The sequence below is a fragment of the Carlito syrichta genome, unplaced genomic scaffold (genome assembly GCF_000164805.1).
Source record: "Carlito syrichta isolate Samal-C Ts95f unplaced genomic scaffold, Tarsius_syrichta-2.0.1 Scaffold274453, whole genome shotgun sequence".
Taxonomy (NCBI): Eukaryota; Metazoa; Chordata; class Mammalia; order Primates; family Tarsiidae; genus Carlito; species Carlito syrichta.
The window spans coordinates 234,455-249,449 of record NW_007218549.1 but is presented as its reverse complement, the minus strand read 5'-3'; the positions used below and the strand labels follow the sequence as shown (position 1 = coordinate 249,449).

General features: G+C 37.8%; 1 protein-coding gene across 5 annotated transcripts in view; it reads left to right on the top strand.

The window, feature by feature from the left end:
* Positions 1-4,796: 4,796 nt before the first annotated feature.
* The window catches only part of RXFP1 (relaxin/insulin like family peptide receptor 1), a 122,794-nt gene continuing 112,595 nt past the window's right edge, over positions 4,797-14,995 (top strand). For 2 of the 5 annotated variants that reach the window (XM_008052444.2, XM_008052443.2), the window contains exon 1: positions 4,797-5,103. In XM_008052444.2, the coding sequence (XP_008050635.1) occupies positions 4,989-5,103 (115 nt within the window). In that variant the 5' untranslated portion in view covers positions 4,797-4,988. The remainder of the gene's footprint in view (positions 5,104-14,995) is intronic. The other 3 variants (XM_008052445.2, XM_021709714.1, XM_021709713.1) reach the window with 3 other exon arrangements.

Here is a 14,995-nt window from a genome sequence, read left to right as displayed (position 1 = left end):
TTCACAATAGCCACAAAAAAAAATGAAATATCTTGGCATTTTCCTAATCAGAGAAGTCAAAGAACTTTACAACAAAAACTACAAAACACTGCTCATAGAAATCAAAGATGACACAAACAAATGGAAAAATATTCCATGCTCATGGACTGAAAGAATCAACATCGTTAAGATGTCCATCCTACCCAAGGCAATCTACAGATTTAATGCAATACCCATTAAATTACCTGCAGCATTCTTCTCAGACCTGGAAATGACAATACAGAAATTCATATGGAAACATAAACAACCATGAATAGTCAAAATAATCCTCAACAACAACAACAACAAAAAGAGGGAGGTATTACACTCCCAGACCTTAAACTTATAAGGCCACAATAATCAAAACAGTCTGGTATTGGCACAAGAACAGGCATATAGACCAATGGAACAAGATAGAGATTCCAGAAGCAAAACTTCAATTTCTCAACCATCTCATCTTGACAAAACCTCCACCATCAGAGACTGGGGAAAGGAGAACCTATTCAGTAAATGGGAAAGCTGGGAAAACTGGCTGACCACATCATCATACATGAAAATCAACTCTAAATGAATCAAAGACTTAAATGTAAAACCTCAAACTATAAACACCTTAGAAATTGTAGGAGACACCCTTATGGAAATTGGAAATGGCAACCAATTCCTGATCAAATCCCCAAGTGCCCATGCCATAAGAGATAAGATAGACAAGTGGGACTTCATCAAACTGAAAAGCTTCTGCAAAGCCAAAAAACCATGAGGAGAGCAGGGAGATAGCCCACAGACTGGGAAAAAATAGTTACCAACTGTATATCTGACAAAGGTCTAACATCTAGGATCTACAAGGAACTCAAAGTTGCCAAAAAGAAAAAAACAGCTCCATAACAAAATGGGCAAAAGACATGAATAGACACTTCTCAAAAGAAGACATATGAGCAGCCAACAGATACATGAAAAAATGCTCAGCCTCACTAGTCATCAAAGAAATGCAAATTAAAACCACACTAAGATACCACCTGACTCCAGTCAAGATGGCCATCATCAATAACTCACAAAACAACAGATGCTGGAGAGGATGTGGGAAAAAGGGAACACTTCTGCACTCTTTGTGGGAATGTAAACTAGTACAACCTCTGTGGAAAATAGTGTGGTGATTCCTAAAACATCTAAAAACCAACCTTCTATACAGCCCCACAATTCCCCTGCTGGGAATATATCCAGAGAAACTGGAATCACTCTTTAAAAAGATACCTACTCATGCATGTTTACTGCAGCATTATTCACAAAAGCAAAAATATGGAACCAACCATGCTGCCCATTGAAAGTGGACTGAATTTTTTAAATGTGGTACATATACATGTTGGAATATTATGCAGCCATAAAGGACAAAATTATGAACTTTGCATCTATAATACTCAATGATCTATCACGGAAACAAAGAACTGAGTACCACATATTCTCACTCATAAGAGGACCCTGAACAATTATCATAATACCATAAGAAAGGGATTGGCAGTAGTGAGAAACTGCCAGGGAGGAAGGGAGCACACTTCATTGATTAGGGTACCTGATCTCAAACTAGGTGAAGTGGGGACCAACGTGAGGTCCAAACTTTACCTGTACAATGACCATTTGTATACCTAGCCCTGAACTGTATCCTACATCCTTAAAATAAAAAAAATTTTTAAGATTGTCAAAAAATAATTTTTAAGGGGGTATTAACCTCTATCAGACTGTGTTAGCACCAAATCTAAAGCAAAAAATCCTGACATGCTCAGCCAAGTAGTGGCATTGTTAGCACAGATTCTATCAGGCCTATGGTACAAGCTTATAACTAAACAATGTGGTCAGGGAGAGAAGGCTAGGAACACACACCATCTGTTTTTAAAACTCTTTAGTATGTGTTTCAAGTTGGCTGCAAAACAAGAGAATAAGAAAACATGCTTTAATTCAAATTTTAGGTAAGAATTCTATTTTAGTAATTGAGTAAAAAAAAATTAATACATAACATTATTCAGGGGATCTTTTGCTACAATGCAGTGGTTCTCAGTTGGGAGCAATGTTGTCCCCAAGGGACATGTGCCAGTCTGTTAACACAATTAATTGTGCAACAGGAAAGCACTACTGGCATCCAGCAGACAGAGGCCAGGGATGCTGCTAGACTTTGTACAGTGCAAAGGACAGTCCCTCACAGCTAAGAATTCTCCAGTTCAAAGTAGAAATAACACCTGCTGCAATGTATGACCAGGTTACTCTGTGTTCACTTGAGGGTGTTTCCACCAAAATATTTCTATAAAACGAATACTCCAGATTCACTCCTTTGCCAGAAATAAGAAAGAAGTGACATTCTAAAAAAAAATATTGAAAATTATTCCTTCAAATAAATATTTATTTTAGTAAAGCCTAATTTATACTTAATAAAACGAGAGATGATTTTGAGATTTTGCACTGATAATTTGAATAGATTAAAACTGAATCATTGGCCAGGCTCAGTGGCTTAGCCTGTAATCCCAGCACTTTGGGAGGCTGAGGCTAGTGGATTGCCTGAGCCCGAGGGATCAAGACCCACCTGGGTAAGTTGGCGAGACCTCTTCTGTACAATAAAATTTTTAAATAAATAAATTAGTCAGGTGTGGTAGCACGCGCCTGTAGTTCCAGCTACTTGGAAGACTGAGATGGAAGGATCGCCAGAGCCCAGCAGGTCAGGGCTGCGATGGCCAGGAATGTGACACTGCACTCCAGTCCGGGTGACAGAGTGAGATTCCAACTCAAAAAAAAAATGCATTGTTAAGAGTACTTCTTGGCTATTAAGCCACTATATGTATATGTCAGTGACATATGCTCAGGCAAAAATTTCAAAGTTAACAAAATAGCATCAGAATGACTTGAAAACCTCTGTATATCAACAGCTTACTGTATACTGGGACAATCCTTCCAGCAATTACATTTTACTGTTGAGAAGCTTCCCTGTGGGCCCCTTTCTGTATGCGCTTGACATGTCCCATGGCATCCTTCCAGGAAATGCTATTTCTAAAAATATAAATAATCCAGGAAATATTCCATTTAATACTCTTAAAACATTCTAGGTATTATTAAAAATATTAAACATTTCTTGGGACCAAATTCAGTTAACCATAAACATGTCCATCAAAAGAACCAGTATCATCATGAATTAAATATTCTCCTAAATTACTAAGAACTTGTGAAGATTTTCATACAGAATTTCTCCTTCCATGGAATTAATTGTATTTACAAGGGAGAAAAAAGACAGTATTGATGTAATATTTTAGCCACTATTGAGAAATAGGATTACTATACTGAAGTCAAAGATATACAGATATGTAATTTAAACAGATTCTACTTGTAGGATACCTACAAGTAGGGGGCACTAACTTCACACATTCCTCATATTAATGGTCTACTATCCATTTGATCTAGAAATACATTATCAAGTCTCAACATAAGAATGACACACACATGCTTATTGCAGCACTATTCACAATATCAAAAACACGGAACTAATCATGCTGCCCATTGAAACTGGACTGGATTTTTTTTAATGTGGTACATATACACAATGGAATATTATGCAGACATAAAGAAGAACAAACATATGGACTTTGCAGCAACTTGGATGGAGTTGGAGTCTATCATACTCAGTGATCTATCATAGAAGCAAAGAATAGAGTACCATATGTTCTCACTCATAAGTGAACCTTGACCAAAGATCATAATACTGTAAGAAAGGGATTGGCAGTAGTGGGAAACTGTCAGGGGAAGGGGTGGTGAGATTGGCAGTTGAGGGAAACTGCCAGGGGAGGGAGGGCACACCTCATCAACAAAGGTACCTGCATAATGAACATTTGTATACATAACCCTAAATTATACCCCACAATATAAAGAAAAAGAAAAATATAATAAAATAATAAGTCAATAAATAAATAAAATGTGTATTTGACGGCAGTAATTATAAGCATTTCAATTTTTTAAAAAAGAATGACACAGACTGGTTAAAAGAAAATGTATTCTATACAAATGTTATTTGCATTTTCATGCTTTTTATCCCCTGCTGGTGAAATAATAAAAATAATCATCATATGATTGACTACCATTTAGTAATCACCTACAATGCACTAGGACCTGCATCAGACATGCGGTATGCCCCTGGATTGATCATCACAGCTACCAGCTGCATCAATATTTCCCTCCAGAAAGCCAAACCTCTGCCAAGAGCAAGCACCTGCACACTCGAAAGTCACAGGGGATCTGGGATTCAAACACAGGATGGCTTATTCCGCAGCCAATGACATGTCACAGTCACCACTGTAGCAAAATCCACAGGTTCAAAATAATTTTGTATTGTTTTATTCCTTTGTATTTTTCTTTGAACAATTTCCTATTGTTCAAAGTCCCAAACTCAAACAATTAAAAAAGATTGCTGTAGTTACATTTTAATCCCTGCCTTATAGTTAATTTCAAAAAGGCATTTTGCCCTGTAGTAGTTTCGTTCTTTTCCTAGTCCTGTGTCATAGGAAAAAATAGATATACTTTGTGATATATCTCTAGCTCAATTTCTTTCTAGTAGTGGGACTTTGATCAGTTCAGGCGTTTGTCAGCATTCATACACACCCTCATTTGTAGACTGTTTCAGACATAGGAACAAGATATTTAGACTGGACAACAGAGCCTGTGTGTTCTCTGAAACTTTTCCTTGCTGCTGCTCAGCTTTGTCTGTGTGTGTGTGTGTGTGTGTGTGTGTGTGTGTGTGTGTGTGTGTGTGTGTGTGTGTGTGTATGAAGGATGTAAGACTTTTAGAGAAGAAAGGCAGGGAGGAGAGATCCTAAGAAGAGAAAGGAAGAAAAAAGGAGGGAATGGAAAGAGACAGAGAAAGGAAATGGGAGAGGAAGGAGGGAGGACTCCTTTGTAGCTGCTAAGATTGCAGACAGAAATAGCACACAACCACCGTGAGCTGTATGCGACTCAGAGACCAAGACCAAATTTTATTCACTTTCATGAATCAGTTGCTCAGAGAGAAGGAAATGACATCTGGTCCTGTCTTCTTCTTCATCTTAATTATTGGAAAATATTGTAAGTATGCTCAGTATCTAATTTTGTATTCCATGGCGTTTTCTGGAATAATCACAAGTATAAATGTTTGGTATTCATATGTATGCTTTTAAGATAAAAATGCATTTACTGATAAAATTTTAATCTCACTTCAGAATTACTCTTCTTAGTACATTTCTGGTATTTGTGTTAAAATCTGTAGTATCTTATCATAGTCAATAGTTAAGCAAGACTAATATGCCATATAAAGCTATGCTTCATAACAACCAATTTATATGGTTGATTTGTAAGCAATGTTATAATATTTAAAGAATGATAGTTCTTAAAGAAATTGTGTTCAATTTCACCGAAATATCCTTGGAGAGTCTTTACATTTGTTAGAGTTTCTGTGTAGTTGTGATGTTTTGTCGACTTTCTCCCGTGTGATTTGACATCATAGGTGTACTTTCATGCAGGGATGCATTCATATAACTCTTTTGATTTAGAAGGTTTCTCGTAGTGAGAAAGCATAAAGCAATGAACACCCACAGACACACCAGAAGCTCCAAGTGGGCATTTTACTTTTATTATAATGACAAATTTTGCTTTCTCTATGTGTGGAATGGTTTATTTTTCAGAAAGTCTTCTTTTTTAATTTAAGGGAATTATTATGTATTCAGCCCCATTTAAATTTATATTCTAGAGATAGAAATAAAATTTTTTGTTTCTTAGGTAATAAATGATGAGAAAGTCAAAGCCAAGCCAAGAAAAAAAATCTTTCTGGATATCTTTAACACCTTATGGTTCTGGGGATGTGAGCTTTAACAAATTTAGAACTCACAAGCATGTTTATATTCCTGTACTCTTAAAAGTTTGCAGAAGTGTTGTCAACTCTAAGCTATTCTTTTGAGGGATGTCTCAGGGAAACTCTCAATCCTCACTCTTCCAATGGCATGTACCGTACTAAAGTGATTGTTTTTTTTCCTTTTTCTTCTTCTCTCTCCCTTACCTCTAGTACCTCTCACCTAAATGGTCAAATTTGGTAGACAGCATCAAAACCAGAAAAACTACTCCGAATCCTGGAGAAATATTCCAGTCCTAGCTTTTTCCATCTCTAATCTTGATTACTGACATTCCTATTTTTTTAACTGGAGAGGAAAAAGATTGCAAGTCACCACCAAAAATGTAATGTTTCTGATTATAATTCAATGTTTCGGCTACTAAGTCTCTTGACATTTGCAGCCAACAGCTTTGCAAATTAATAACATATTTTATCATCCCCTATTCTCTTTCAATGAAATGAATAGATTGAATAAGCCAAAGGATTACTTCCAAAATAGTCATTACAGAAGTCAAGGGGCCATTAAAGGTGATCAAGGCCAAGAGAAAAGCAACTTCAGCCAGTGTGTTAACTGTCGTTTCAGCTTAGTCAAAAAGTTCCGTGTTTACATGTACTCTTTTGTTAATAAAAAACCATATTCATGTGCAGAAAATAGAAAATAATAATAATGATGCTAATGGTGATGATGATACCAACTTTCTAAGTTCTCTTTTGATTAAAAAAGAAATTTAGTAGTGCAATGTAAGTAGCTGAGATCTCAAGGTTTTCATCCTTCCACACCTCCCCCAGTGGATAAGAGCATTAACATTTGATGCCGAGTTTGGCCACAAGATTCCTGGCTACATAGTGTCAACTGCATGTCAAGCGGAGGAGTGCTTGTCAGGGACCCCTGAAATAGCACTCACAACCGTGGCTCCCCCTGAGTTTACCCCATCACTCAGCCCCCACCCAAGTGAGACTTTCCTGTGCAAATAGCAAACAAAATCCACAACCACACGTGATATGGCAAATTCTTAACCCTCTACAACTGCCCCCATGGTTGTCATTTGTTTGCTTGCTTTGTTTTGGTTACTTTAATCCACTCCTGTTACCCGGGAAAGGCGCTGTGATATCACAGAAGGCACCCGACCTGAAGGGCTTAGCTGTACGACCGTGTACTAGTTTTGATTCTCAACAAATGACTTATCTCCTCTGAGCCTCAGTTTGTAAACTGACAATCAAATTCCTTACCCAATCTACCTCCCACAGCCCCTGTGTGTTTTTCTTTATTACAAAAATTACCTCCTTGAATCTTCACAACAACTCAATTATGTGGATACAATTAAGCACACGAGGAAGGACATTCAGTGCCTGTCACAAGACTCTAGCTAATAAATGCCAAGATCTGAATGCTTTCAAAATCTGTTTTTTCCCCTAGCCATGATCATGCTCGGTAGCAATAATGTGTATAAATGGACCCTTTACAGACGTAAGCAACTATTAGTCATCCTTTTAACCAAAAATATCTACTGAATTCCAAGCACTTTAATAAGCAATAGGTGAGTACAGCATGGGTCCTTCTCTGAACTGACAGACAGCAAGTTAATCTAGAACTCAATTCAATAAGACAAACGTAAAAACTGAAGTCTACACATATAGAGGTGACATTAAAACTCATCAAAGATTTCCTTTTAGCCTTGAGAATTTTTCATTCTTTAAAAATGTCTTGGTCAGGCACAGTGGCTCACCACCGGTAATCCCAGCACTTTGGGAGGCCAAGGCAGGAAGATCACTTGAGGCCAGCCTGGGCAGCATAGTGAAATGCTGTCTCTACGAAAAAATAAGAAAAAGTTAGCTGGGTGTAGTGGTGCATGCCTGTATTCCCAGCTTGGGAGGCTGAAGTGGGAGAATTACTGAACCCAGAAGGTTGAAGCCTCAGTGAGCTGTACTTGCCCAACTGCACTCCAGCCTGGGTGACGGAGCAAGACCTGGCTCTAAAACTTAAAAAAAAAAAAAAATCTGTATCTAGTTTGTTGTATTGTGCCAATGTTAATTTCCTAGTTTTGGTAATGTACAATAATTATGTATTATTTTACCATTAGGGGAAGCTGGAAAAAAGATATATGAGACCTCCCTATACTATTTTTTTCAACTTCTTATGAGTCTACAATTATTTCAAAATTAAAAGTTAAAAAACAACTTCCAGGACTAGTTGTATCATAAGTCCTTATCAACAAATGCTTTACTTATTACTTAAGCAACATCGTAAACAAGATACTTTTTTACTTAATGCTTTACATAGCCAGGGAACAAGTGAAGATATAGGAAATAGAAGGGTCCAACTGTCCAGGTCCTCACTTCCACACTCCTGTGGATGCTGACCAGACTACCCAAGCTTTGCCTCAGACCCTAACACTGGCATAACGTCTAGCAATTTTCTGCTCTAACTATGAAGAAGAGGAAGGAAGGAGATAATCCCAGAACAGACCATTAGCTTGATTCATTCATGAAGAGGGAGAATATTGGCATACTTACCCACTTCCAAAAGATGGAAGAATAAACTTGCCTGTATGCAGACCATGGACGTAACTATTGTTCCACCTTATACTTTTGGAGATTGTTGTATTGTTATTACTATAAATTTGGAATCATATTTTTAAGTTTCAAGTAGAAAGAAAATTAATAAATCTGTGCAAATGCATTCTGTCCACACAAATGGAAACACATTATTACACTTGTGAACTAATTAGTTTCTCAAGCATCATTTCACACAGCAGTACAAACACACTAAACTGAAATGCCTGGAGTTGGGTGTTCTAGGGAGGTTTATTTATGTATTTATTTTTGTCTGAAAAACTGTAAGCATTTAAACCACTTGAATCCAATCCTTATTTTTATGGGTGTGGTTGTTTTTTATTTTCCATTTATTGAGAGCTTTCCATGAACCAGGAACCATGTAAGTTCTTTACAAACATTGTCTCATTTTATCCCTACAACAACCCTATGAGAAATTTCCACTTAACAAAATAGGAAACAGAAAATGAGAACTATTTGGGAGCATTCCTGGCATCACCCCCAGCAAGTGTTGCAAAAGAGGTTTGAGTCCAAATCTGTCTCCCTGAGAAGCCTATGCTAGTAAAGCATGATTCAGTTCTCATACTTTCTAAAATTAACATATCTTAGAACTAAAAGTGATCATAATAGATCCCCCAATCTAGCCCTCTGGCCATGTTAGTTATTTCTCCATTTTATAGATTAAATAATAAAGAAATGTTGGTCAGTCCAAGATCTCAAAGCTGTAATCCAGAACTTTCAAATCCAGAACTTTCACTGCCTGGAGGGAAGGGCTCTCCACCCCAGGTGAGTTCAACAAATCCCTGCTCAGAGTTCATAGATCCTCTCTTATTAGCTGGTACTGTCTGCTGTGTATACATTCCTCAGTGTCCACCAACACCTGATGAACTAGGATACATGTGTAAATAATGTGAATGTATAGGAAGCACTTTTTTTTAAGATTGGAAAATATAGTTTATTTAGAAAGTAAATTAGAGAGAGAGAGAGAGATTTGTCTCCCTAAGGTAGGGGAGGGGGCCAAAACTTTAGGAAGCACTTTTGTTTGACACCAAGCTAGACACATAACAAATACCAATAAATGCTGATTTAATTCCTCTGTTAGTTTACCTCTCCCTCCTCCTGGATAGTTTGTCTCCTCATTATCTCCATAACCCCAGCAACTCTATTTCCTGTCTCATGTCTAGTGAGCCAGTCTACTCCATCATCTTCAACTCTACAACTTTACCCATTCCCCTGATCAGAGCAACAAGGACCCAACCCTGAAATCTTTTCTTCTTTGGAGATAAGCAGGGGCAAGCTGTGACTTTTTCAAATTTAAGTTTTGTTCTCTATTGCAACAAAAATAGATATCAAGTGAAAAAAAAAAAGACAGTATAAAGTGAGACACCCTGTTATTCATGTTAGAAATTGGTATTTTCCTGCTAAGTAGTTGTATTTTATAGTAATTTGGATATTTGATTTTTGTGAAATAGATTCATTTTATAATTATTTAAATATTACCTAAATTAACTGGGGTCACCTCATTTCTTCATTCTTCTGTAATTATGAATATATCTTGTTGAAATAATCAATGCTCTTTTAAAAATGTCTGAGTGTTGGTCTTGAAGAAGGCAACTCTTGGGGATTTTCACCAACTGTTCTAGGCCACATGAGTCCTTGCCTCTGTTCCTTGTGCCAGCAACTCTCTCCAGCTTTCCCTCCCCATCATTCTTCCTCAACTTTCCCTCTCCTATTGCCCCAGGAGCCCAAATTCTCATCCTCAAATGCAATGGGTCCTGACTCTCTCTTTCTCTCCTTAGTTCCTGTTTCCAAATTCAATTCCAGGTCTAGCTTTGGTGAAGGTGCTCAGTTGAACCAAAATGTCACCCACTTGATTAGCTACAAAATGGAACAGCCGATAATACAATATATTCTTTCATAGTAACGAGGCCGGGTTCAGTGGCTCAGCCTGTAATCCCAGCACTTTGGGAGGCCGAGGTGAGTGGATTGCCTGAGCCTGCGGGTTCGAGACCCGCCTGGGCAACTTGGTGAGACCTCATCTCTACAATAAATCAAAAATTAGCCGGGCACGCACCTGTAGTTCCAGCTACTTGGAAGGCTGAGGCAGAAGGATCACCGGAGCCCAGCAGGTCAAGGCTGAGGTTGCCGGGAGTGGCCACTGCACTCCAGTCTGGGTGACAGAGTGAGACTCCAACTCAAAAAAGATTCCCCCTCTCTAAACGGCAGTTGATATATAAATAATTCTTCTTTTAGAGTATTGAGTATCCACTTGAACTAAGAGGCCATACAATTATATGAGCTATTTCATTGATTAAAACATCTAGTTATGCTGTTGTATCCTAATAATCTTTTCTCTTAGTTCTTATCTGATTCATTTTTTAAAAAACTATAAGAAGTTTCTTTTTTTCCCCACAGTCTGAGCTTTTAGTGAATTGCTGTCTATTTAGACAGTTTCCACTTATGTCTCTCAAGTACTTTTCTAATTTCAGTTTCATAAAATCAGACTTTTTTGAGTTGGAAAGAAATTTAAAGCTTATAAAGGACAACACTCATTTTTTTACACAAAAAGAAACTGAGGCTGTTTAGCTGTGTTTTCTTTTGTTTTCAACTCTCTTGTTCTTTACTCACTTTTTAAAGAGGTTCTCCAAATTTCATAGGTAGGACCAAAATGACAGGAAGTACCAGAAGGGTAAAATAGTACCTTAAAGTAGAAAGAACCTAAATTGAGGTTATTAAAATAAAATTATCATCTACCGAAACCTTAACCTCGAAATCAAGACTTTTTCAATACACAAAGCTAGCATAGCCACTTTTCACATGCCTACCTGGTAGATAAACATTTTAAATCATCCTCACAACCAAGGAGAGAAAGTTTCTGATCACAGCACCCCAACTCTGTGTTTACAGTCAGGCCCAGAAAAGCTTTAATGGAAGAGGCTTTGAAAATGTTTGGAGTAGATCAAGAGCCAGTGGTTGTCTTCACATAGCCCCTCTAGTCCATGCTCCTGTCCTATTCCCCAGACAGTCAAGCCATCTCTGAAGATGTAGTCCTTTTCATCACATGCTGTGCAAGTCGTGGATCTGGCCCTACAAGTCATCCCTCTGGGGGAAAAGAGTCTGGATGTGCTACAGGTTGAAAATGGAGACTGAGCTACTGCAGAAGATATCTGGCCAACTTCTCAGGTGCAATTTGTAGGCTATCAAAATCTCTAGGCACATAGTCTTCACACAAATGCCTTCTTTTTTGTGGATACTTGGGATAGCACTTAATTTCTCCTTCATATCTTAGTCTTTCTCTCTATTCCTTATTCTCATCAGACTGCCTGAAAAAACACCCACAAAAAACAACTGTCCTGTCTTGGTCCCAAATCTTGCAACCCAAACTTTTATTTATTTGTACCTTATTTCCCTAATCCTTCCTCCTCAAGTATTGGGACTTCCATAGAGAATAGTTGTCTATTAAGCATACAATCTGAAGTTTATATACCACTCCCCCATTTCATGCTACCTCAATTCATGGAAATTTGGGGCTGACTTTTTAAGTATTGAGTATACTGGTTCCAACACCTGATCCCCAGAATATAAGCAAGTTATGACCCTGCAGGTGTCTGTAGCTACAGCCATTTAAACAGATAAATCTGGTCGGGGGCAGTGGCTCACACCTGTAATCCCAGCACTTTGTGATGCCGAGGCAGGAGGATTACTTGAGCTCAGGAATTCAAGATCAGCCTGAGCAACATAGTAAGACCTCATTTCCACCAAAAAAAAAAAAAAAGAAATTTAAATTAACCGGGCATGGTGGCTTGCTTCTGTAGTCCCAGCTACTTGAGAGACTCAGGTGAAAGGATCGCAAGCCCAGGTGATTGAGGCTGTGGTGAGCTGTGATCATGCCACTGTACTCCATCCTGGATAACAGAGTGAAACTTTATCTCAAAAAATAAAAATAAAATAAACAAATAAGCATAAATCTCATTTTACTGATTTTTAAATTAAAATGTTATAGAATAAAACCTACAAGTGTATACGAATTGAGAAATTTTGAGCAAAATGCATGTCTGAATCACTGAAAGTCATCAGATACACTGCTCTCTGATGCCTTTTTGGAAGCTTCTATCCAGGTCACATATTGCGAGCATAAATTATTGAAAATAACTGTTCTCAGGTACATCTCAGGATAGAACACAATTCACTGTCATTACCTTCACTCGTAAAACCTCTGATTCTATTTATCCTCTTCTCCCACCCTCTGTAGCTTACCCCAGCCTTTTGATATTTTAATAGATTTTTCCCAGAGCAGTCTAGAAAATGTTTGATTCATTTGCAATGGTCCAGAAGATTTGCCATTTTTACTTTCCCAATTGTGGTTGATTTGCCTCATGGTTTATAAATGTTTCTACTTTCTCACACATTTCAAACTTAGACACAATGACATCATCATTCATGCCTTCTGTTAGCGTCTCTTAACCTCTGTTTAACCTTTCTCTTTGTGTTAAGATCAAGAGAGGTGGCTAGTTTAGCTAAGTCAAATTTAGATTTGTATTCCTGCCCTTCTAATTGCAGTCTTTACCTCTGTTCTTGGGAATTTACAGTACAATAATCTAAGCTCCCTGGAATGAAGTATTGTTTTTGTTTGTTGAAATCCAATGTTTTCTCAATGACTGAGCATTCATCTTCAGTGTTGACCTGAAAAGATGTGGCAAATCATTTGTCCATCAAATCCATTTTAAAGGAAAAAAAATTGTACAAAGCTATCCGTAGTGCTGCTGGCTCTTGGGTAATTTTTTTCAAAGTTTCTATGCCAGTAAATGTAGCAGGTTCAATATTATTCTGAAAGTCCATTATGGCCATTTACTAACAGAAGCTGCACAAAGAAATTAAATAATCTTGTTCCTATTCCTCTAGAATTTTACAATATGAGACAGACACAGACTAGAATTATTAAATTAAAATGTGAAGAGAGGGTTAAGTCCAAATATTTTGTCATTTTTATATCCCCTCAACATTTTGCCAAGGGTATAGTTATAACAAATGTCTGAATAAATAGGTGACAAAGTGATTAAAAGGGGAATGAATGAATGAATGTGGTACAGATGAAGAGGAATGGAACTTAAGGCACTGTGTTATAGGGGAATCTAAAAGAGAATGATGTTGCCTGGTGTTGAATGAAAATAAATAATGTTGTGGATAGAGAGCAAGGCATCAGAGATAGAAGAATAATTCCATGAAATCACCCAGCCATTCATGATAGAGAGTCTGGGTGGGCATCAGACTAAGGTGGGTGTGGTGGTGATGATGCTCGTGTAACCCTTATAAAGCCATTATATGCCATCCGCTCCCAGAATATGTTCACATTTAAAGAAACCCATCTAGAACAAGGTTATTCACCTTTATCCAGGCCTCTGAAAAGGATGAAAGAATAGTTACTCTTATATGATCTGCACAGTTCTTATGAAAGCTCCATGCCCTCTCCTGTTCTCTATCAATCTTCGGACCCCAAGAGCCTTTGACTCTGTGTTGGGAGCCAGCCACAGAGGTCCACTGAGCATTAGGGATCAGGAAGGGCCGTTGACCCCGAGACCACTAGGATGTGTTCGGGAGCTATTGACCCCATTTCCTTCCCCTTTCTACTCAGTACTAACCAGATTAAGCTCCTATAAGCTCCAACATAAAAACTCTGAGACTGAGACGAACACAAGCTCACTTTAGAAGCTCATTGCTTCCATTCTCCCACAAACTGCAGTTTAGGCTTTCACACAGCTTGCAATTCAAACTTGGGTCACATCTAAGAGCCTTAGTATTGGTCACAGCCTTCTGGGTTGTGATCTCAGGATTCACTGAAGTTGAATAAGGTGTAAATTGTGTAGAATATAGTTTTAGATTTCTCTCCCTTTGATCCAAGACCCTGGGGGCTCACTCTCAGTCTTGTTCCTGTCATTCTCGCAGTCCCTTACTCCTAACCTACTCCTGACACACACGTTCTCTTGTTGCACAGGGTTGTCTTGGGCACAAAGTTTGTTTTCTACTCTAATTCTTTCAGAAGAATTCACCTCTTGGTTTTATCCCTTTTTTCCTCAGAAAGCACAGGGTTGTAGAGGAGTTCAGGGAAGAAGGTCAAAGGGCAATGTCAGCATTCTCTGTCACGAAGTTTGAGGGTGTTAAAAACTACTATGTATGCACACACACACACAAACACACACATATATGCAAATCACACTAAAATAGTCTTGTGTCATCATGAATATTCAAATATTCAGCATACCAAATCCAGGTACGGTATATGGTGTAAAAATTTTCATATTTTTAGGTCACAAACTTCAGAACTGCAAAAATGAGATTTTATATTTCTATAATTACACTCAGAGCTCATGACTCCTATATAAAATGGTAGGGCATTATATTCACTAATTCAAAGTAGCAAGGTTTTAAAATCAGGTACTTTCTTAAAAATATAATTGTTATCATATATCTTAACTGATCCACACTTTTTTTCCTTCTGACTAGCAGCATCTGGATTCAGGGGCAGCTTCTCGAACTTCAAAG